Source organism: Hemibagrus wyckioides, linkage group LG23 (assembly GCF_019097595.1).
Source record: "Hemibagrus wyckioides isolate EC202008001 linkage group LG23, SWU_Hwy_1.0, whole genome shotgun sequence".
Lineage (NCBI taxonomy): Eukaryota > Metazoa > Chordata > Actinopteri > Siluriformes > Bagridae > Hemibagrus > Hemibagrus wyckioides.
The window spans coordinates 8,528,405-8,553,041 of NC_080732.1; the positions used below are offsets into that span (position 1 = coordinate 8,528,405).

Consider the following 24,637-nt stretch of genomic DNA (forward strand, 5'->3'; position numbering starts at 1 on the left):
TTTGTGAGCTGGGGTTCAAGTTCCTGCTTCTCGAATTCCTGTTCAGAAATCAAAATTGTTTGAAATGCAGGAGGTTTGATGTAATGAGTAATTGCATTTTATGGCAATGGTAATGGCATTTTGGTAATCCAAATGATATTCAGAGTCAAGGGCCTTGCTCAGGGGCCCAGCAGGGGCAACTTGGTGATCCTGGGATTTGAGCTCACAACTTTTCAAGCAGTAGCTACCACCCCACCCAATATGGCATGAATATTAGAAATTTGGTAGTTTGTTGCATTATATGGAAATGCTTTTCAGAATAAAAAAGTTCAATGTTCATAATTTTTTACCTCAAAATATTAATATTGGTATTGGCACTGACCCTTAAAACACCCACGAGTCTACCAAAAGTCTCCATACTCACACATACTCACATAAATATATGCATATGTGCATGCACACACACACACACAAATTCTACTAATGAAAAATTCACTCGGATCATACAGTCCAGTACGGGACAATCGCTCTCACATTTTGCTGCTGTCCCTACTGAATAATTGGTTTCAGTGCCCCATTGGCATTCAACCCGACACTCCGGCATCAATCCCAAATGACAGAGAGCTTGAACATGACACTCAATTATGGAGTTATGCTTCACAACCTACTATGAGAGCTCATATATTCTATTCGGGCCTCAACAGATTGAAAGATTACATCTGACACCAGCAAACAGAGACAAGAGAAAAAGAGAGAGAAAGTGTGTTAAAAAAATTGATGACAAAGGGGAAAAAGAAGAGAGATTAACAGAAATACGAGGAGGCCAGGACCCGGTTTGATTCCTGAGTAAGAGATGACCTTTGATTAAGAGAAACTAGGTGAATCATATGCGGGGGTGTTTCCCAGCAGGCTGATTCTTGATCCTTTGTATCATAGGCTCTAATCGACACACACACACCGGCTGCTGAATGAGGAAAAAACTGACAAGGGAATGAAGTAGTCTGCATCATGCAATAGTTCAGAAGATGGAAGGATGAAGATCAGTGACTCTCACTGCAGAGTTTTAGGGCAGATTTTTAAAAAAAAATGCAGCGCACACAAGAGTGACATTTGATATCTCAGGTCATTTGAACATCTGATATCTAGAACAGTTTTAACTAGATGGTAAATCATTCTCAGCATTTTTTTTTTATTTATTTTCCCGAAAACTTGGGACTACTATGGGAGCATTAACTGCCATTTCTTTGTGGTTTCAGATCCTTCCGTGAGAAATGATGAGTAAACGAGATCCACAGCCTGGAAAAGAAATCAATTGAATATCATGATATTGAATATCATGCCACTCAAACCACTCCCTATACTCTCTCGTAATTAGAAAGGCAGAGCTAACCGGCAGGGTTTTCTTCTTTGAGGGACATATTTCACACCCCTGTGCTTGGGGTGCTCCGTTTAGCTTCCTGTCAGCCTAAGCGGATTCGCATTCAGTGGGGGACGAACCAAATCAGCAGGAGGTAGTGTTTGCTTTTCGTCTGTTACTTAAAGCCCATCCTCCCTGTATTATCATACAAAACATACATGCATTTCTGCTTTATCTGCTTGGTTTAGTGTACTAAATATTACAATAGAATGGCTTAAAAAATACAATGAAAATGAAGACGTATATTAAACAGACTAAAAATAACTAAAAAGAACCCATAGGAGGAAATCATCTTCGCAAATCTATTCTTTTCATACTTCACTTCCTTGTATGAGTTGTGGACTGAAAAGATATAGAAATATATGTTTAATTAATCGACATCCCTACTGAGCCCCACTGTGAAATGGCCCGAATACATCCCTTGGCAGGCAGAGTAACCGTCCCACATTTGCATTTTCCACAATTCGATTATCACGCTTGTCGACTGGTTGGCACGGTTCACAGCCCATCCACCCCATCCTACCCCATCCCACCCCATCCCATCCCAACTGTGACTCAGGCTTGAGTTACTGAACAGTGATATACACAGCGATCCTCTCTTTTTTTCCCCCCACTCCACCCTGACCCATTTACGCCTTGAGCCACTAACCTGATCTTCCACCAATTACGCAGCAATTCTAACCAGCAACAGGGAATTAATTGGATTGCAGAAGTGTGACAGGTAACTCATTACCACAAGCAGAACTGTTGATAGCTATTCAAACACATTTTGATGAACTTTCAACCATCTGCATTGTCTTAACCGACAAATCCAACCTGAATGACATGTATATTAAGCTGCGATCACAGACATCTCGTAGAGACAAAGCACCCCGGAGATCATTCAATTACAATGAGAGCAGGCAACTTCTCGTGAAATGAGTGACAGTAACCGTCGGCGACTAGACGTGGGTGTGTCGACTACCAAAGGGATTAATGACAGTAAAGTGCACACAATTTATGGCAAAGAGCACACACTGCGTTTTCTTTATCTCCTATGATATAATGCAAATATACAGTTGTGAATTTTATACATAAAGATCTCCCCTCCTTTGTCATTTGGAATGCTAGTTCTGCCTCCCACTGATAAACGGTATTACTATGGCAACCAGTATTATTGCCAAATTCTGAGTACAGTGACTAGCGATAAAATCACTGTATGCGTGAATGTAGCTATATTTCACAAGTGACCTTTAATAGCATCAAAGATTTAATTTCTAATGACTTTTTTAGGTTAACCTTTATCAACATGTTGCTCCATTTTCAATTTGTTTAATGGTTTCCTACATTATCCCTGACTGCTGTGTTAGTGGGATTTAACCCTTGCTTTATATTTATCTAAAAAGATCAATGCAGCAGCACTTTAGTCCTTCAGTCTGTCCAGTTCTTTCACCTCCTCACTCTAGAACAAAGTCTCCACTAGTTTACTATTGAATTTTTTATTAATGTGACATTGAACATTGCATATGGTATTAAAAATAAACTGAAGTAAGCTTTCTAAGAATGTCTACCTTAACTTTAATATCATGCCAGCATCAATGGCTATTATTATGGCATGATCAAGGCAGGGAAAGCAAGATATTTTAGTAGGTCTTATAGAATTACAACAATAGAATATTATAATATTTCAACTGTCCTTTAGTTTAATACTCAATAAGAACTCCAGGAATTTCCATGTTGAGACATTTCAAACCAATGTGAATTTTCTGAGTAAAAGCTCTGTCTAGTGTTGTTTAGAGCATAAAAGTCCATTAATATCATTCTTGCTTTACAGAGATCATGTTTCTTCACTGTTTATTAGGGAGACTCAGGAATGCTAAGCAGCGGAATAGAAAAGAATGTGAACTTTCATACTTAATCTGCTGCATTTATTTAGTTTAAGCATTTTTTTCCCCATTTCATTCAATTACTAACTTAGCTTCTTTGCATGTTTTCTGAGACTGTTTTCTCTTTATGCTATATTTTACTGCTCTTAAGGGTAACCAGTTTGTCATAACAATCGATATACTTTGCTGTAATAGAGACATGACTTTTAAAAATCCCACCTGTGAAGTTTATACCGTTATTCCAACCTCATGTTCACCTTATGAAACAGGACAAAGAAAAAAATCTCCTTAAAGCTTCAATTCAGTTCTGCCCTGCTATGAAATGACCTGGTTTAATGCATCTCCGTCTTTACACCCTTGGTATAGTCTGCTTCATTAAACTAAAACTTCAATCTCTTTAGAAGCTGGGTAGAAAAGGTAATTGTAGCATATGGTGTTCTATTTAAAAAGTTTCATGAAGAAACACATTACAGCAAATCACAGCTCTAGAGGCCACTAGCCGTGCACCATGGTCTACTGTTTAAAGTTATTGAAAAAAAAAAAGCATTTGAATAATGCAGCAAGCAGAGGGAAGTTTCAGTCTAGACTAGAGTTAACATACTGGAGCTTGTCATATTTCAGGCCTTGCATGTCTGATGACTTTGAGGAGGGTGACAGCGGATAACTATTTGCATGATTCAGAATTTTTACAGTCGCATTTGATTCTTAAGTCTAATGAAAAGTGATGGGGCATAAGTAGTATCTTTCCAGACCTCTGAACTGCTCACACTATACGACTGATCTACTGCGGTGGGAAAAGTGATGGCACACCAGCATCACACAGTACACAAGCCTTCAACTGGAGATCAGACCATTCGATGTCATATCCCACTTTCCTATGAAAACAAATGTAAAGGCTGACTTTGTAATGGATCAGGTCAAGTCGGCGTTTCTACACTATTTGGTTTAGAAGCTAGAAATAAGAAAAATATGGGAGAGATGAATTTATTGGGGAGCAATAAGAAGGTTAAGAGGTCTAGAGAGAATTAAAGTTATTTATTTCCTGTGTTTTGCAATGTATCATGTGTTTTTTGTATTAATGACCTCAATATGACATGTGTATAGGTACTCAACTCAATGTAGTGTGGTATGAAACCCCTGGGAAGTGTCCCTTCACTGACAAGGTAATTTAAATATCACCTAAACTGTTCTGCTTTTTAAACTCTTGCAGATTTCTTGCAGTGTCTTCATGCTGAAGACAAAGCCCCTTTATAATATCATATAACAGAATATTTCCCAAAATTTTTCATTTATATGAGTATACATTAGCTGAAGTTATTCCTTTTGGTCATTCCATAGAAGGTAAAGTATGGAGTTTGACATCATGCATACAGACAGGATTTAAATCACAGGACACTCAGGTAATGAATTGATGGCTCCACCTTCCTGGTCCAAAATGATTCCAACCCGAACAGAGCTTAAGTGAGAAGGATGTAAAGGAAAAAAAATCAAAATTTAAGCAGGTAATCAATCACAGATATCAGAATGCATGGACAGTTCATGCACAGATGCTGGAATTTAATTTGCACTGATAAGGAAATAACGTCTGGCTGAAACGGCCACCGCCCTGTCCCTGGTTTAGCCTGGACTGCAATTACATTAACCCTTAAACATTTGTTCTTGCCTTACTGATCTACAAATCTCAGGTTAAAGACTAGCATAATGAGATTACTGAATTTAGCAACATCCCTCAAGCAGCTCTAGCCACACTGTCCCTCAGTGGAACTCTACAGAACTCTGCACACTCTCATGATAGGCATTAATAAACTGCACTCGCTGGAGTGTAAACTGGCCTCTGGCAAGCTCGACATATGTACTTCTTTGTGCACAACAGCAGCAGTGGTGATATAAATAGTACCATACATGGATAATAATTTCACCAATGGAATGCACATCAATCTTTTGTCTGCCGACTCCCACTCGGGTCTTGTATCCATCTCTGGAAGAATTGAGACATCTAGAATACAGCACGCCTGTCAGATGTCCTAACCTTCAACTCAGTTTGGGCGTTTAGGGAAGGATTTTTTCCCCCTCTTGCTTTCCTTCCTGTCTTTGTTCAGATCTTCTCCTCTCCTCTCAGCTTATATCTGGCTGTTTCTGGCCCCCTCGATTATATACCAGGCCAACTGGCAGGTTGAAATCATTCAGCCGCCACCAAGAAGGTCACATGCAACTAAGTGGCAGCAGAGTAAATTGTAGACAATTCAAATTCCTGCTGGTTAGGGCAACTGCTCAATAACCATGCATGAATGCTGCATTTAGAAACAGCAGCAGGTCAGTGGTGGGCATGAAATTTCTAGGCTTAACCAAGGAGCAGTCTTGCCATCCAAAGCACCTACTTTCAAGGAAGACATGTTTCAAAAGCAAGTAATTGTCGAATACAGCATCAATTATCCACAGAGATGGAACAAGACAAGACAGAATTCACTGGCTGTTTTATACATTCGCAAAGAGCTGTCAGAAACATTAGGGCTGATCAGTCCCTTCAGAATTTCCCAGTGTTTTTGTTTTTTTATTTCCTTTTTTTTTTTTTTTCAAAATTTGTGATGTTTTTGCAAAACAAAGTTAAAAATAAAGCATTTTTGTGCTTTTTTGCAGGAAAACTACTTGAATTGGCAAGGGTTAGGGTTAGGGTTAATGCAATCACAGAATTCTTTCCTGAAACGTCCACCACTAAAGACACATGTAAATACATTCTGTTCTCATGTTCGGGTCACGGAGGGCTTTTGTCATACAACATATCTTGGCCCAAATCTGAGAAAATGTAACCCTAACCCTGGGTCATTTTAAAAAGTCTTCTGAATATCACAGTTCACTTGATTTTTGAGTTCATTTCTGTGACGTGTGGGTATCTGTGAGAATGTCAGCTTGTTGGGTCATGCACGCTCACACAGGCTGAAATATTCACATTTACACATAACATGAACATGTTCCCTAGGAGGTGGTGCTGTCACATGAACTAGACCTGAACTCACTGAATTACATAGCAATGAAAGGCCAAAAAAAAAAGACAATACGGGTATAATTCAAGAAGTGCTGGGGAAAAAAGAAACCTAGCGTGATTAATTATACACAGAGTGAATTCTGGCTGAAAGCATTTCAGCAAGTGTTTTAAACTCGTCTGTATTCGGCCTTATGAGCTGCTTTTGTATCAAAGTACTCCAATGAAACTTGTGTTTAAATTCATAACTCTATCAGTCGCTGATTGAAGGATGTTTTAGGTTTGATTTTTTTATTAAGTTGCTGTGCTTCACATCACACACACTGTGTCTCTATTGGACGTCTGTTAGAAGGAAGAGAAAGTACAATGCAGAACTAAACTATAATGAACTACAGCTGTTGTGTAGTCTTTCTATAATATATTTCTATTAACATGATTGTTTTCTTTGTAAATAAATCCATTATGCAATAATGTGATCGTGTCAGCGGGTGTAAAGCAAACAAACACAAGGAAGAGAAAACTTGATTAGATTCATTTATACTCACAGTTTAATGCAAACATTTTATCACCGAGGAGGAATTAAAGAGACCAGTCGAAGAAACTGACAGAATGTTTGAACTGAGGTAATTACGAAGCAGTTAGAACATCATTTGTTTCTAGCTCAAGCTGTTTTAAGGTTTTTAATGGATTACACTTTCAGGGTTTCAAAGAGTTTCAACTCGTCTAGGAGACGGAAAGTTCTGGATGCAATGAGGGAAGCTTTTAATGTTTAGCATTTTATTGTTTGCACTCGGAACAGAATTGCTCTCTTTAAACAGCATTAATCTGAATTTGATTGAACCCATAGAAGAAGGCACGGCGTCTCTTCGTACCGTTTCCGTGTCCGCAATCGAAACATCGCTCCACCAACCGATCGGCATTCACCCGACAGTTAGCTCCATGTGCAGTCAACTCGCGGGAAGACTGCATGCTTGTACATCTCCACTGCGTCTCTGCGTGTCATGTTTACCCATGTTCCCCCTCTCTGCATCGTGAAGCAAAGATGCAAATCCGTGTTCATGCAGAAGAATAAATCAGCATTTAAAAGGCCTCCTTTTTGCACTTCCACAGTGAAACTGTACTTGGTCTAAACATCATGCTTGAGGAGATTAGGGTAAAAATTGTGAATAAAGAACAGAAATTAATTCAGTGCTATGACTGACTGCAAATTCAAACGTCACCTGGCTTTGTGGCAAGTCGAAGCACTCTTTGTCTAGGCAAAAAACATGTTCTCCTGTGAGCTTGTCCTTAAACTTTTTTAACAGAGATACTGGAGAAAATGAAGGCCGGTTAATCAAGTCGGTTGTTTATCAGAGCCATTTGACTATACAATAATGTGATACGTGTCTTTGTTGATGTTCCACACAGAACACAGGCATGTGACGATTTAAGTTTATTTACAGTCTTGACCTCAGTTTGCGGCATTCATGAACTTCCTGTTAAAAAAAAAAGAAAGAAAAAGAACTCTTACTAAGCATTAATGTCCTTGACTCCACCCTACTTGTACACAGATTCTGGTATTTTTTCCACTGTAATGGGGCAACATTACACGCAATACATAAATCTGGCCATACCCTCCTTCTTTTTTTCCTTCTTCAGACCCACAGGAGATACTATTGCCACTACAGAATTTGGCATGGTAGGAAGTTGGCATATTACACATGATCTTACTAGCTGGATTGTCCTGCCCATTATTTAGGACGCTGCCTTCCCACAATAATGGAGAATTTCTCAGGTGTTGTGTTGTTGCATTTAAACAAGTCATCAATAACCAGAGCACAACAGTCAGAACAGAGACACAATATCTGGCATCATGATTCATCTCTGGCCAAATACCAGTCCTGCTGTTTTTTGTTTTGTTTTTTTTTTGGACCAATAAATTTGAAAGCTAAAACATTTAGTGTAGCCCTAATTGCAGTCTAGTCACGTACATGTAAAATGTACCTGACCATGTTTCTCTCCACTCACATTTTATTTAGAGGCCTGCTACTGATATCCTGGTGTTAATTTGTGTAGCAAGCTTGCAGGTTCCTATCAGTGGAGGAGGAGGTGACAGATTGCCTGAGATCACCATGATAAGCTTCTAATCTATTATTAGTCTGCTCCCTTGCCTTGAGATGGGCATCTATGTATTTAAGTGTGAGACAAAAGCAAGCAATCATGCTTGCTCTCTCTCTCTCTCGTTCTCTCTCTTACATTTTATATTATTTATATTATATATACACATACATACATACATACATACATACATATATACACACACACACACACACACACATACATACACACAAAACTTTTACCATCCTGTCCATCACAAGCGAACATTCACATACATACATGTATTACCATCCTACTGAGGACGTTCCCCATACATAATTCCCTACACATTTATTCATGAAGAAAAAGAAAAAAAACCACATAAAACTATGTCTACTCCTAAATTCTTAATCCTAAACTTAACCTCAATAACAAAAAACAAACCTTTTGGCTCTTTTAACTGAGTAAAACTTAGGGGAAATTTCCTATCCATTTAGGGACATTTAGTTCCCACCTAGATACAAAAACATGGGTACACACACACACAAACACACACACACGCACAAGTCAGTCTCCTGGTTAATCAGTCATCACTCTGTAATTTGTCCTTTCCAGAAATCAATCTGATCACCCGTTTTTCTCACGACCAGTCAGAGAGCAGGAAGAGTGGGTTAAGTTTCAAGTCGGTATGCACAGCTGTGGGCTCCTTATTACAGACAATGATGAGTTCAAGCTGTCATTTATATCCGTATTTGTTCAAGAATGAATTTTTTTTTTTTAAATTTACCACTTAACATTCATTAGAAAACATCTGAACGGAGGAAAGCTTGAGGACAGAGGATATAGCAGGCAGTAGGTACACTCCAAAACACCTACAGTGTGCACCACTGAATGGTTTCGATTTATTTTCTTAGCTTTAATATGCATTATACAGTCTGCTCATGGCTATATTTTATATAATATAAGTCATTTGTGATCATGTCATTTCAGAGCTGTGGTGAAGGGGAAAAAGGGCCCAACAGTGGCAGCTCAGTGGTGCTGGGGCTTCAACCCCGTTCTTCCAGTCAATGACCCAGAGCCTTAACCACTTGAGCTACCACTGCCCCTTTAAATGACCATTGGTCTGATTTTCTCAACAAGTCATAGTGTGCTTCTTATTTCATTAACCATGCTTCCTTATTCCCTTTCCTCCTTCAATCTTCCTCTGATGAAGTGGAGAAAGGATGCAAGAAAAAGCAAGAGGAATAAAAAAATGCATTTGCCAAACCTTTACTTAATGTGTATTAATGTGACTTTAGGATATTGAGGTCACTGATTGATTAAAGTATTAATGGCATAGTATATGTACATCACACACTTAAAAGATGTGTTTGAGCCTTAAATAATACACTGTTCATCACCTGACTACAAAGGCAAGGGAATTTTATTTTTAATTTATTTTAAAATTAATTCCAATTGCTTATTAAAATAAGATTAGAATTTTACATTTCAATTTTTTTTTTGTTCATATTGTTGCATCATTTATTCTAAATTGGTGTTTTGGGAGTTTTGATTTTTTTTTTTTTTAATTCTGGATCTCCTGTGTATCCCAGGCCCTCCCTTTTCCTCATTTCTTGATTCCTTTTGAGCAGATTTTAAAAACACCTTCCTTAAAGATTGCAGACTTTGATCGAATGTCCAGGTCATAGGCCAAAGGAATTAGGATCGAGGAATCAATTTGGGAGATGTACTGGGGTGGACACCTGAATACCAAATAAACAAAAAAAACAGCATTGAAGGCTGTAAAAGATGCATAAATGACGGAGGAAAGAAAAAGTTGGGTGTTCTGGTTTTTCATTTCAGTAAATTTGAGCTTTTCCCTCAGATGAGTTTGGTCTGCTGCTTTAATGATTGCTACCAAACGAGGAAACAAAGAAACTGAAAATCAAACTGACTCTCCTCATGGGGTGAGAAATCAGCCTGGACCAATCACAGACAGTGGGAGGTCTCAAAAATGAAAATGTTGTGTTTAGCAGGTTTGTTTGGTAAAGTGTGCATGCTGCCTCATGCAAAATCAAACCACTGTGACTTTCTTGCCCAAAAGACATCTTCGTGCTGTGAATTTGTTTAATACGACCTGCTTTACTGAAATTGACATTCAGAAGAAACGCATCATCCTGTGTATGAAATATATTCTGAAATGTATACCGAATGTTGTGGAAGTTATACAGAAGTTGTTGATGCTGTTGGTACTTTATTAAGCAGGACATCGAGCCCTGGCAGTCGGTACAGCAATATTATCCGTGTGATCCCATCCTCCCACTGCATTACTCTTTCTCCTGCTTCCTTATACGCGTACAGTTCAGCAGCAGCACCGAGCACTAAAGGGATTTGCATAAACGCCATAGTCTGCTTTGGTGTCGAGAGGTTTTAATCCCCACTGATCTGATTGGATTAGCACACAAAGGGCAGTCCATAGCCAACCAGAGTGATACACACACAGCTATTATTCCCCAGGTACTGTACCTTTCGCTGTTTCTTCCCAACACCATGACAGTGTTGAAAGTCTACCCCTTTATCCGAGCACTGCTGGCTTAGAGCGTGGTCTCTGAGAGTAAATTGAGAGGAATGATATGCACCTGTTTTGTAATATGAGCACACAAAAGTGGCGTGGTTACTGCACCAAGCAGGAAACACACAGGTATGGACAAATAAGTAGCCCCAGTAGCTGGGACAAGCAGACTTTGTATGTGCAATATTGCTCTTTTTTTAAATGATCGAGTTGCTCAATAGGTTTAAGAAGAAAAAAAAATTCCACTCCTTACTGATTTTTACAAAACAAACGTTTATATGGAACTTTGGTACTTCTCACTCACACACCAGCCAAGACAGTGTGTGGATGAATAGCTGTTAACAGGTTGGTTAATCAGCATGCATCAGTGGCATCGTCAGAAACACTATGTTACCAGAAACACTAATAAAACATGACAATACTGAGTGTGTAAAGCTGTCATACAGCTCTCCTGCTATAGGTAAGAAGATAACTGTTGTTGTCCTTCAGCTGCATCCTGTTTGGGCTCACCATAGTGGATCTGTATATTTTTTGATTTGGCATAGGTTTTACACCGGATGCCCTTCCTGACGCAACCCCCCCAATTTTATCCAGGCACTGAGTGTTAACCCATCACTGGCTGGGTTGGTTCCCTGCCCAGAAATCAATCCCAGCCTGCAGTGGAACACAGTATACTTATAAGGAGGAAAATAAATAAAATTCACCTTTCTGTTAAACATAGTAAGATAAAATAAAGATGCTAGCCAGACTCAAGTAATAACAGAACATCACCACCCATATTTGATAAACGCTTGCTTGTTGACTTTTTATTGATACAAAAATAAATGCTACATTAGAAACTTTGCTGGAAGATGACATAATCATTTATTTGTTTATTCCCCTTAGTCTGTATTAAAGCACTAGCATTAAATGCTTTGCTATGTTATGTTAGCTCACATTTTTAGCCTACCCGGCCCCATGGGCTAATAACTGTATGATTTGTCCAGACCTGTGAAGTCAAGAAAATTGTCAATTTTCACAAATTAGGTCAATGCTCAGAGTCTTATTCCTAATATATGACTCTTTTTTTTCTGGTACAAAGTAATGCTGTAATCCAAATAAGGCACTTGTACAGTTCCAGTTCACGCTCGGTTGCCAGATAGGATCAGCAGGAGTACGGTGAAAATTGCCCAATTACTGTCATACAATGACCATAGCAGTCTAAATGAATTAAGTGTGCTGTAGTACATTAAAAATCTTACATATCCTGATCCACAGCAAAATGTTTCTCAAAATGATAAAATCACCCCCCTTCACTCCTCCCCCTTCCCAGTTCCAGTCTGTGATGAGTACAAAATGTAAAAAGAGTAAATGCTGAAAATACAGCAGTACCAGTGACTTCACTCCAATAAACCATTTGAATGATTTTTAAAGCTGCACGAGGCGAGTGTTCATGTAATGGTCCTTGGTGGTACTGAGGTGATGGGAATAGAGAGAGAAAGAGAGAGAGAGAGGAAGTAAAAGTGAGGTATAGCTAAAGAGAACTTGCTCCTCATTTGTCTCAGTAGACAGGCAGTTAAGGGCTTAGCAAGCTCTGTGCCAGCTCAGGCTGGCCTGTCCTCAGGCTTCATACTAAATCACATCCTGGAGCCAGCTCTGCTATTATTAACACCAGGACGCACCTTTCTCCAGAATTACACCAGCGGGCCAAAGAGCATTCAAACCCATCGAGAGGCTATCTATAACCCCTGATCCCAGTGCTCTCCTAACCTTCCTTTCATAATCAGCCTCCAAGCTTGTATACTGCCCTGTTTTAATAAAGCACATGCCCCATTTGCCAGCCTCATCTCCACTGAAGGTGAACTGAAAGTTCCAGTGCCCTTCATGCTTGATTGAACTTTAGACAGTACTTGTACCACATTACTGTCGAATTCTTGATTGGGATTTGTCAGAAATCGTAGATTAACTTTGTTTAGGCAAGAGCTGAATTCCCAAACTAGGTAGTATTGATTAATATTAATATGATCTTTGAATTGCTGTTGCCTCAGTCAGCTTTCGGGAGGATGGAATTAGTCTATAATGAACACTGACCTAATAGTTCCTCAAGAGCTTGTGGTTGGTGTTGTAGAAAGGACATTATCTACATTTACGTTATTTACTGTCCAGTGTCACACAAATTAGGATGAGGTTCCCTTCTGAGCCTGGATCCTCTTAAGGTTTATTCCTCATAACATCTCAGGGAGTTTTTCCTTGCCACCGTCGCCTCAGGCTTGTTCATCAGGGATCAATTTTACAAATAAATAGTAACTTAACTTTAAATTTTTCTATGTTTCTATACTTCTGTAAAGCTGCTTTGAGACCATGTCCATTGTTAAAAGCACTATACAAATAAAACTGAAATGATATTAGATCCAGAAGTAACATTAATGATCAGTTTATATGAATGTGTCCCACATTAATCCAAGACTCAAAATAAACATTAGAAAAACATCTAATCCTTAATATAGTGACAATTTCCATAAGTAGTATCTAATATACTATCATTTACGAAAGAAGCCTTTGGAAAGTGTCAGTGCTTTGTAACTGTCAGTTTTAAGTCTTGCAAAATGGGAAAGTCCTTAGGACAGAGGACTCTCCAGAGTACTTTCCAGTTACTCAGTTACATGCCAAGCTGCATTTATGTGTCTCATTAACTTTAACTGAGACAAAAAGGAAAAGGTGAAGGAACAAGTGCTTTTCTTTAAAGCAAGCAGTAACAGGAACTAACTCGTCCTGTGAAAACTCCATAACTTTAAACGTAACCATAAACTATGAAAACATGTGATGTATCGTTCGTTACAGAAGAGTTAACTCCAGTCCAGTATGATTGTCCAATGATGATAATTTTACTGGTTGAGCAGTATTCCAAGAGCGCTAATATTTAGTATAAGCGCACTGGAAACTTTCACTCTATGTATCATTCCGCTTATTTGTGTTCACAAAATAAAATTAGACTTCCTAACACACTACTGTAGTGTTAGCGACATCATCAGCGCACAATACATTTTTCATGAATATTATGTTTGACTTCAAATAGGAAAGCTTATCAGATAAAGATGAAAAAGATGAAGTGAATTTCTCCAGAATCACCTTTAATGTGAATGTCCAAATCAATATGAGGTAGCTAACAAGCTAACCAACAGGCTATAAGGCGAGTGTAGCCTCATCAGAATTTATTCCCAGTAACAGAGCAAAAACAAACCGCCATAATGTGTCCGAAAAGTCATGATATTCATTTCTTGTTTATTGAACTGTTGTATAAAACCACACTCTTGCTTGTATAATACTGCTTTATTAACAAATTAAAAAATTGTAATTGTGTAAACTGCAATGATTTAAGTAGAATAGCCCATAAGTAAATAATCCATAGCGAGTCTGGTTATATCGCACCAACCCAGTGTGCATTATTTTTCATATTACAGCACAATCCCTTGTGTATTATTCCATATATAAACTCTGGAAGTAGCTCAGGTGACTGTGCTTATTTTAATAAATGGTTATTTCTGTAGTAACAACTTGTATTAGACTTGCATTGTAGATGCTCAACATTTTTGATATGGTGAATCGTTCTGTAATCAGACGTTTATCTATCATGTTAGAAGGAGTCATCACATCGATTTGTAACATTCAAGCTGTTGTTTTACGTTTTCCAATAGGAGAGTCTTCGAGACAGAGGGTTTTCTGGTTTCTTCGTAAAAATGAGGATGGTGAGGGAGTGAAAGAAAGCAAGACTGGTGAGGGAGTGACTGTTTATAGCTGCTAAGATTCTCCTTGTTTTAAATATTGTACATCTTGCCAAGTAAGCATGCCACCATTGTCATGAGACAGTATCTGTCTGTTTCAGCTCAATTCGTGAATACCTGTTTTGGTGTTTCACCTATTTTTCCCCCGATAATCCCATACATTTTGTATAGAAATAGATTATACATTTTGTTTACAAGTGTTTTGAGACACAATGGCAAACGTGGTGGTACTGGCCTGGGTATCCTTTTGATTTGATACCAAAATTCATTAACACTCCCAATCTTCTGACTCCTCTGATATTCCACACCAATGCCTCGGTCAGTGCTGCTTTTACCAGTTCAAATTCCTAAATAAAGTCATCTACATTGGTGAAAAAATTAAAATTGACACCATATTATAATGTGCCATGACTCATTTTTGTTCAGGGAACTTACAATATCATATGACAGCAAGGGTAGCGTAAATACAAAACTAACTCCTTTTTCTGTTGTTGCTGTATGTTTTGTTTCCAACCTTTCCAACATATCAAGTGGGAAGATGATCCTAAAATCAATATTTCTCATCTGAGATACTTTATAAACACGGGCTTCTCAAAACAGAGTTGCTAGTGTGGGTTCAGCTTGCAAGGGAGATACTTAAGTACTACACGTAGACTCGCCTTCTCAGAGAAAGATAAAGTTAGAGAGGTGCAGGTGAGTATTATGGCTAATAGACTGAAGTAGAAATTGGATTTGGATGCAAACCAACAATTCGCCCATGCTGACGGTACATTTTGGACTTTTTCAAGATCTTCATTAAGCTATCTGTCTTCATTCTGAGTAATGAGGACTTCCTTTTAGACATTTTCCTGAAGGCATTCAAAGGTCAAATCAGCTCAAGCGCTCCAATGTCTAAATCAGTTCCACTGCGGAAAAACCCAGATGTCCGACAACCAACCACATCTCTTTCAGAAACCAGATACATGGGAAAAGCCTTGTTGCATTTTACCCACCCAGAACACACATAAGGCAATAAAGTAGGAGAAGAATCATGCTATTTGCTGTGTAATTATTTAGTCAAGCAGCTGTTTAGCTTAGCACACAGATGTTGCCCAAAACCTGCTGCCATTGGCTATGGGTTAGTGTTAGAGAACTCAACGGCTGTGTATTTAATGGGGGCAATAAAAGCTGCTTCGAAGTGATAATAAGTGACTCACCTAGTAAAATCACAGCAAACACTCAGAGGGGAGGCCTAATGTTAGGATTCATGCGGTTAGGGACCTTAAGAACCACAATTGGATCATTGTGAGGAGAAGATGCCAAGGTTCTTCCCTGGTTACATGGTTGATCATTTAAAAGAATGAGAACATTTGAAAGAAAGCTGCACTTTCTCAGATACAGTCCACGGTCTTGTGAATGCTTGTTTTACATCTAACAAAAGAAAGAGAAAAAAACAACAGATGCATAGTGTAAATTGTGATAAATTGTGTTCCAACAGTGACATTTACTTGAAGATGATGTAAAATTGCAGCCAGGGTTATTAAATTAAATCTGGAGAAATTGATAAATCACATCAAATTTTGGAGACATGCTTTTTGAATGAGCTCAATCAGTTTTTCCTCTCATACGAGAACATCTAGATGGTATACGACTCCACACTGCAGCTTAATAACTCGAAATTCAGAGCCGCCAAAGCCAATGCCATTTATCTGCCGCTGTGGTCCACCTTATTGTGTGATGCTAATCTTCAACAACAGCCCTCAATCTTCTTAAGCCACACTCTATGGGGGTGTGTGTGTGTGTGTGTGTATATATAATGTAATGTAATGTATATTACTGCAACATTACCCCCGGGACATGCCTGTAATCCTTACTGCACACACCATGATGATCATAATGAGCTTCTGCAGCTCCCATAAAACCCATTAAAGAGCAGGAGATTAATCCAACACTCACTCACACCAGGAACCGAAGGACCATTAATAAGCCAACCACAAAAGCCCTTTTATTAAAAAATGTGATCTTTAACTGGAAAATTCTGAAAAAGAAATAAACTTGCTGCTGTTTGCGCTATATTAAAAAAAAAAAAAAAAAAAAAAAACTGCATTTTTTCCCCTTCATAACAAACCCTGGGAAATGTCAGGTTCTAGGCCGCACACACACAAACCGGTAGCTACAAAATACACAAAATGTATCTGGACTCCGGGGTTATGATAGGTGCACTTCTGACCTCAAATTTGTGATGTAGCCCAGATTATGTTTGTGCTTTACAACGGATGAATTCAACCAACGGTGTACAATCCTAGACCACCTGATCTGGTTTTTGACCCTGTTCATCCTTGTGATTGAACATAACCATCCATGAAATGCCCACATTGTGTCAGCTTTGTCTTCAGCACTCAAAGTGCCCTCTCTCCCTTTCTTCTTTTTTCTCCCCCAAAAATCCCAACGAAGACAATTTAAGCCGAGGAATGCATGTTTTCGCCTCATTTCCCTAACCAATCACTCCAGCTGTTTGAAACATGACGTGCATCATATGCAAGAACAAACACTCAGAGGTGTTAATGAGCAATGAATAACTTTCTTCTGTTGACATATACACAGTTTGGCTCATTTCTTCCGCAATAAAGTGATCATCAACACTTTTTTTTCCCCCACCTGCAAACCAAGCTGAGGAGTGTCTGGAATTTTAACATCATCTTCCTGTTTTTTTTCCCAGGAGGTATATTATGCCACTGTACCTCTTGTGAAATTGTAACCCTGGAATGTTGCCATATTCCGGAGGCTCATGACAGGAAATCTCTTTATTTTTGGAATAATCCAGACATTTCACAGAAATTACTCACAACAGGATGTCATTAAGTAACCACATAATTTCTAAAAAGCTGTTTTTCTGTATCAGCATTTTGTGGAAGAGGAAGTTCTACAAAACTGTGATAACATCCTTAAAAAAAAAAAGTATTGTTGATATCCTCAGTTAGTTTCTCTGGAGAAACTTTATAAATGTTCCATATTCAGGGCTATAAAAGATGGTTGCCCTTTTAGAAATGTTCAGAAAAAGAAGCGTTCTCCTCCCAAAGATGCCTTGAGGGACCCTGATAGTGGACAACAAATGAACAGCAAGAAGTATGTGTGTAAAATAGGAACCGTGGTACACACTTCTGTTCCCTGTATTTTTTTTGTTTATTATAAACTGGCTAAGCGTGTTTACAAACAAGATTTTTAAATTTTCATTTCATTATTTCCACGAAACAGTGAGTGCCTCCTGGAATTTGAACCTCATCTTCCTGTTGTTTGCTCAGGATTCATATGATGCCATCAAACCTCCTGCGAACTTCCAGCCACAGAGCTTTGTCATATTCCAGACACACATTACACTGTCTCGATGTAATCTCTCTCTCTCTCTCTCTCTCTCTCTCTTTTCTGCATTGATGCATTCATTCTGGATAAATAACAATGAAAAATGACTCAGAAGATGACAGATTAAAACATTAAAGTAACAACCATGAGTAGCTGGAAGCCAAGTTACACAAATCACTGGTGCAATTTCTTTAAAAAAAAAAAAAAAAGGTTACATCTAGCAGACGGGTTCTTTGCTTTGTTGCCCTTACAAAGGACTTTGTCTGGCATAAGAAGGCTGCCTCTTTTACAGAAATTTCAAATTTCAAATGTAATCTAGCAAGATAAAATCTTAACCATTCGCAGACACACCGAGGAACACGGCACTCTTAGGGGAAAAAAGGCTACTGAACTGTACTTCCCTTGTCGCTGGGGTGGTACCCTCAACCATACACTTTCTGTACCTTTAGCAGTGATCTTTTAGATAGAAATTTGTATATAGTATACATTTAAATTCTTTACTTTAGAAAAAATAAATAGGGTGTACTTTATATATTGAAGAGGTCTTTTTCTTAATGTACACATATATCCAGTATAGGAAAGGAGCAGTTTAGTACTATTTAGTGTGGTGTATAATACATGGAGAAACAACAGGTATGTGTGTAAAATAAGAACCTTAACACACATTTCTCCTTAACTGTATGAGCACTTTTCCTCCAGCACCATCCCATCTTTCCCTCCAGCACTTTAAACCGTACCAGTGACATGAACCAAACCAGTAAACAAGCCAGACGCATCCGTGCTCAATTCTGAGTGTTATTCTCTGTGAGACTTCCAAAACTAAACCAGTGTGCTTATGAAGTCAGACAGAATGTCAAATAAAACCACAGGGGGATTTTAATGCACTAAACACAGAAGCTCACCTCAGTTTCTTTGTCTTGCTCTCCTTTCTGTTGAGGACTCCGGGCACGCAGTTGGTCAGTTCGGTCCAGTCCGCGTGTAAGCCGCAGCTCCAGCCGGTAGAAAAGCGCGAGAAGAGCCACGTCTCCTTGCGGTTCGGCCGGTAGCAAGTGCACTTCTTCTGGCCCGGCCTGCAGTCGCACGGCACCTCCAGTCGCACGTTTTGTACCAGGTGCCGCCCGAATGTAGTGCCGCCTGTCTTCTGGATGTGCAGGAACACGATCACGTCCTCGCCCTTGATCTCGAAGTCCACACTGCGCTCCAAGTCCCTCACCGGGAAGTAGTACTTTTTCACATAGTGCGGATCCGGCGTGGGGAAGATGGTCATGTCCTCCTCGGCGAGGTAGCCATGCGCCGGCGAGCCGAAGTTGATCGCACCGGGTGCTACGTACTGGTACAGAATGAGCATGAAGAACACGGAGCCAACGACAATCAGCACGAATTTGCTGGCCCGCTCAGCCATGGTCCTTCCCGCGATGTTCATCTGTCACCATGTCTCACACAGCGGGGTCTCGGGGAGCGGATTTGGCTCGGTACTCGCGCCCTCCATAGATCAACGGGACCGGAGCGGCTCAACAGACCGCGGCGCTCGGACACAGCTTAAACACTGACACATTATTATCCACCGAGAGCTTGTCTGGCACGAGCCTAGTCCAACCGGAAACCCCGAGCCTCTGAACCGAAGCGAGCGCAAAAGGGACTTTCTGAGATTTCTGTGCTTCCGCTGAACCGCTGCTGTCTCCTACGGCTTCCTTGTCTTGTGTGTGATCATTGTGTAGCGCCGAGCGAGCGCACAGCGACACCCACTTACTTACTTACTTACACACACACACACACACACACACACACAAACGAAACACGGTTCACGGAGAGTAAAAGCAAGCCTCGCATTTTTAATACTCTGGTTGCTGTCACACGCCGACAATGTATTTAGAAACAAATTTACCTCCGAGATTATAATACTATACATTATATACCTTTAACTATACATTATATACTTTAACCTAAGTACGCTTAAGAAAGAAAGAAAGAAAGAAAGAAAGAAAGAAAGAAAGAAAGAAAGAAAATGATAGTCAAGACTGTAATAGACCAACTGTAAGAATAGTAATAAGAGTAAAATGAAGGATAATTCCTTTTTACTACAAAAGCTTCAACAGTACGATAAGCACGCGTATACAAATATATACACCGAAATAAGAAATCATACATGAAAAACAGATGAACAGGACAGGATGAACATGAAAAATAAAACAAAATAAAATAAAATCATAAAAAAAATAAACCTGCATACTATAAATCTCCTGAAAAAAAAGTGATATGGGAATCAATCACCAAAAAAAAGTATACATAAATATTTATATAAATAGTATATATAAATATTTTTACTAATATAAGACTAAAACATTTAGAGGAGCGTAAAGCTCATGGATGTTCAATAAAACTACAAACATTTCATAGATTTCAAGTGTATGTTTTGCATGCAAAAATGTTCATGATCAATAAGGAAGAAACAGATAACAAGCATAGATGACAGACAAAATGGCGTGGCATTGGGTAACACCTATACAGAAGCGTGATATTAAACACACAACAGACAGGGAGGGCTCTGGCAGCAGAGCCTGTTATGCTGCGAAAGACTGACGGAGGCACAAGGTACATGACTTCACACTTTTACAATTGATGTTAAGCACTCTGTACCATAATTTACATTTTATAATCTCTTTTCACACATGTAAACATTACAAATACCGAAACACCACAATCACTTCTCAGAATAAATGCTTTTATCAAAAACTCTACCACTACATTTCACCAGCTGCACGGTGTCCAAAACATAGGGTACGACTCAATCAGCTCCCTAGTCCTGTGGTCAGGACACTGATCAGTGAGTCGGACATTTTCTGGGCTGTCTCAGACCAAAATACTTCCAGTGCACTGGAACATTCTCGCTCTAGAAAATCCCACAATGCACTGCAAAACAACATTGAGCACTGATGCTCACCCTGTTCCCTTAATGGAAATGACGTCGTATTTTCTGCTCATAAACTTTCCACTTGTCACCTGGGGGGTTATAAAAAAGGGGCCAAAGCATAGCCTGAATTTTTTTGGGATGTGGGAGGAAACCAAAGATCCCAGAGGAAACTCATACAGATGCAGAGAGATCATATAAAACTGAGTGGGTTTTCACTCAGTCTGAAACAGGATCGGTAATGTAAAACTGTCCTCCGGACCCGGGAAGCATTGAGGAATTGAACCTGTGACTACCTGTACAAGACTACTCGGTTCTGCATTTATTCGGGAAGTAAACTAACAAGTGTATGTGTGTTTTAGCTGATGACATCATTAGTTTCCATAAGAGACAATGATGTAAAATGACCCGTATTCAGATGGCAGCAAGTGGAAAAAACACCTAAAATCCATGTGAAGGATTGGTGTATTGTGTTTTCTAAATTACCTTTCTGCTTATCACAGTTTTAAAGGGTGCTTTTGACTTGTGTGTGAAAGTCCCAGGAGATCACTAATAATATCTTTAACAAAAATAATGATGCCACATTGAAAGTTACTGAGATGACAATTTTTCACCATAGTGGTGGTTTATCTGAAGGTTACTTGAAGCTCTTGACCTGTATCTGTATAATTTTATGTATTGCACAGCTGCTGTGTTTTGATTGTGTATTGCTGATCCTAATAAAGTGGATAGTGAGTGTATATAATATGCTTAAAGATGAACAACAGGAAAATTAATAGGTGTTTAAAAGGTTAAAGTAGCAGTTTGTAAATTTTAGAGCCCTCTAGTGCCAGTAAAGTGAATTGCAATTGTAATGAAACCTTTCCAACAACTTCACAATCACTACATGTTTCTTAAAATAACTTTAATATAAACTTTAATATAATCTTTCTAAACAAAATGTTATTGATCTGTGGTGTATAAATATAAACTAGAGGTAAAATTCAAAAGCTAAATATTTATGTACAATATCAATGTAAAAAAAGAAAAAGTGTAAATGACATGTGAAGCACCGTAATCGAGATACATGCAGTTCACTTCTGATAAATCATATCTGTGATTGAGAGCTGTTACATTAAAATGTGCTTTACTTTTGAACCCTTTCTGTCATTTGAGTGCTGGTGTTGCAACCTATTCCTGTTCAAACTCTATTTGTATATGTAAGTGTAAGCCAACAGTGGGAGGATTGCACTTGACCCCTTTCCGGTCACACAGTGATTATTCCTCTCCTGGAAACACACCATAAGCTTCAACCTTCAACCAAATGTACGAATATGGAAATGTTCAGTTTAGATTCAACCGACATTTCATAATATATCTGTGCTTAATGCATTATATGGTTAACCCTTTTTAACAGTACAATAGCGTTCCATCGCGACAGTGGAATGGAAAGCGACGTATCAGACATTTTCGATTTTCAGTATAAACAAATAAATAATTTAATTGCCAACAGTCTGATAAAAATTTAGTCAGGACACTGTTGGCTTTCAGTGTGAGATGATGTTATGTTTGTTGGGATAACCTTACCCAGTATTTCTGTGGTTGAAGATAACACCTTCGAACTTTAGTTACTTATAAACAAGCTCTTGGGACATCATACAGAGCAGAAATGGGAAATCACCATCTACTTTGAAGATATAAACATTTGTGTGAAAACTGAGTGTCTACTTTCATATGAGTCATTAAGCACCACTGTGGAGTGTCACATGACAAAGACATTCAATGCTAAACATGAATACAACCAAAACAGGAGCAAATTGTATTTTTTCGCCTCTCGTAAAAGAGTTCATGATGAAAAGCTCTATTCTGCCACTGTATGGTGAAGGAATTAGAGTATAAGAGACAAAGTATGTCCACACTTGTCTACCAAAGTGTCAGTGTGAAATGATTAAAAATAGGAACAACCAAACAACAGCAACTAATATCGACTGTCTACGCCACACTCAGGTTTAATCTTCAGAGAGGAAATAACTGTTAATTGAACTGCCATGGCTTAAGCTGAGATACAGATTATCCAATATCCTCAAATCCGGGTGTCCAGGAAGTGAAAATTGCATTTCTTAAGTTTTATTTTAAATAAGTTTGTGAGTAACCTCTTCTCAATGTCAAGACAGAGTAATAGTTTCAATTTCCTTTACTTCAGTCATTTTTAAAATTCATCTCTAATGTCAGCTTAGTTTTAAGTAACTGGCCAAAAAAAGCATGTATGCTGAAAGTATGCAGTATTGTTATCCAAAAAAAAAAAAAAAGACTGGCTCTTCCCCAAGGCTTTTTCTATGTACAAAGGCAGCTGGTTTAAATGTGCTAGCAGGGATAAGGCCTTTTGTTTTTCAAATATAAAAAGACATCAACACAAGTTTCAGTTTTGCATCAATTTGCATCAATCTGCTTTCATCACAACAACTTAAAGTCAACGATTTTGGATTTTTGTGGAAATAATCAACAGCTCCCTTCAATTGTAATGTAAGAAAAGTACACAGAATGGAATGAAGAAGAGAAACTGGGGTTGATTTCCTCTGAGCCCTGACTGCAGATTAATGCAGCCTCTCACTGACAAGACGTGTCAGGTGATTGCACAGCCTGCAACACTGCTAAGATGGTTGATTTCTTCAGCCTGTTTTGCTGACATATCTGTAACAAATCATCTGCAGTCATGATTGAGAAGGTGCAAGATGGATTATTTTCTGTATCATCCATTTTTCCCCAAATTCCCCGTCAATAGACTGAGCACACATTGACCAATTATAGTACATCTATCCATTTTCCATACCACTTATCCTACACAGGGATAAACCTGAAGGCTATTCCTGGGGACTCGTTCACAAGGCCGACACTATGAATGACCGCTCCGCCAACTTATTACAGGACATAAACACATTCACAATTTAGAGATGCCAATCTTCCCACAATGTGTGTCTTTGGATTGGGGTAGGAATCCACAGAATCTGGAGAATATGCAAGTCTGTGCACACATGGTGGTAATGGGATTTGAACCACAAACCCTAGACGTGTAAGGCTAAAATGCTAACCACTAAGGCACCATGTTTCCCCAATCATAGCTCAATGTACACAAAAGGGAAATTGACAGAATGTAAGGCAATGCAGACTTGAAGCACTTGAAGCTTAAAAAAAAAGAAGTATATAGCTTTTTTGGCTATCTGCCTTTAGGTGTATGCAATAGTTTACCCCATTTCATTCTTATTCTTCCATCTACGAGACCCTACTCAAACCTAATTGTTTAATTTATCTAGCGATCTAGTGATTTATCTAGTGATAGACATCCAATTTTAGCCCCTGTATCTAATGTCACATCCAGCCATTGACCAGTCCATGTAAATATTCATGTTTTGCTTGTTATGTATCATATTAAAAAATAAGAAACTCCATAACGATACTGACTGCACTATAAAATTGAGTGACACAAAATCAACACAAAGACTCCTAGATAATGAAGTATACTTGATGCAGATCACATGAAATCTGGCCTTGGTTAGCACAACACAAAAGCTTTTCTGACATTAACCTTAGCTATTTTCCTTTAGGGCCTGAGAGCAGCGAAGCATGGAGGCGGCTCAACTCACCATAAAGTGCAAGGACACAGTACCCCAAACTTCCCTTTAATTGCATTTAATTAGGCCGCTTTGTGACCAACGGGCTTAGAGTCTGACCCCTCCTGGGAGGACGACCACTGAGAACTAGACAAACAATCAATCAAGTGAGAA

General features: G+C 38.8%; 1 protein-coding gene across 2 annotated transcripts in view; it reads right to left on the reverse strand.

Moving 5' to 3' along the window:
- hs6st1b (heparan sulfate 6-O-sulfotransferase 1b) overlaps positions 1 to 19,728 on the reverse strand; it is a 74,129-nt gene extending 54,401 nt beyond the window's left edge. For both annotated transcript variants that reach the window (XR_009203308.1, XM_058376527.1), the window contains exon 1: positions 18,871 to 19,728. Coding sequence is in view for 1 of the 2 variants with exons in the window: in XM_058376527.1 (XP_058232510.1) it covers positions 18,871 to 19,391 (521 nt within the window). In the remaining variant the exon portion in view is untranslated. The remainder of the gene's footprint in view (positions 1 to 18,870) is intronic.
- Between the last annotated feature and the right edge of the window lie 4,909 nt (positions 19,729 to 24,637).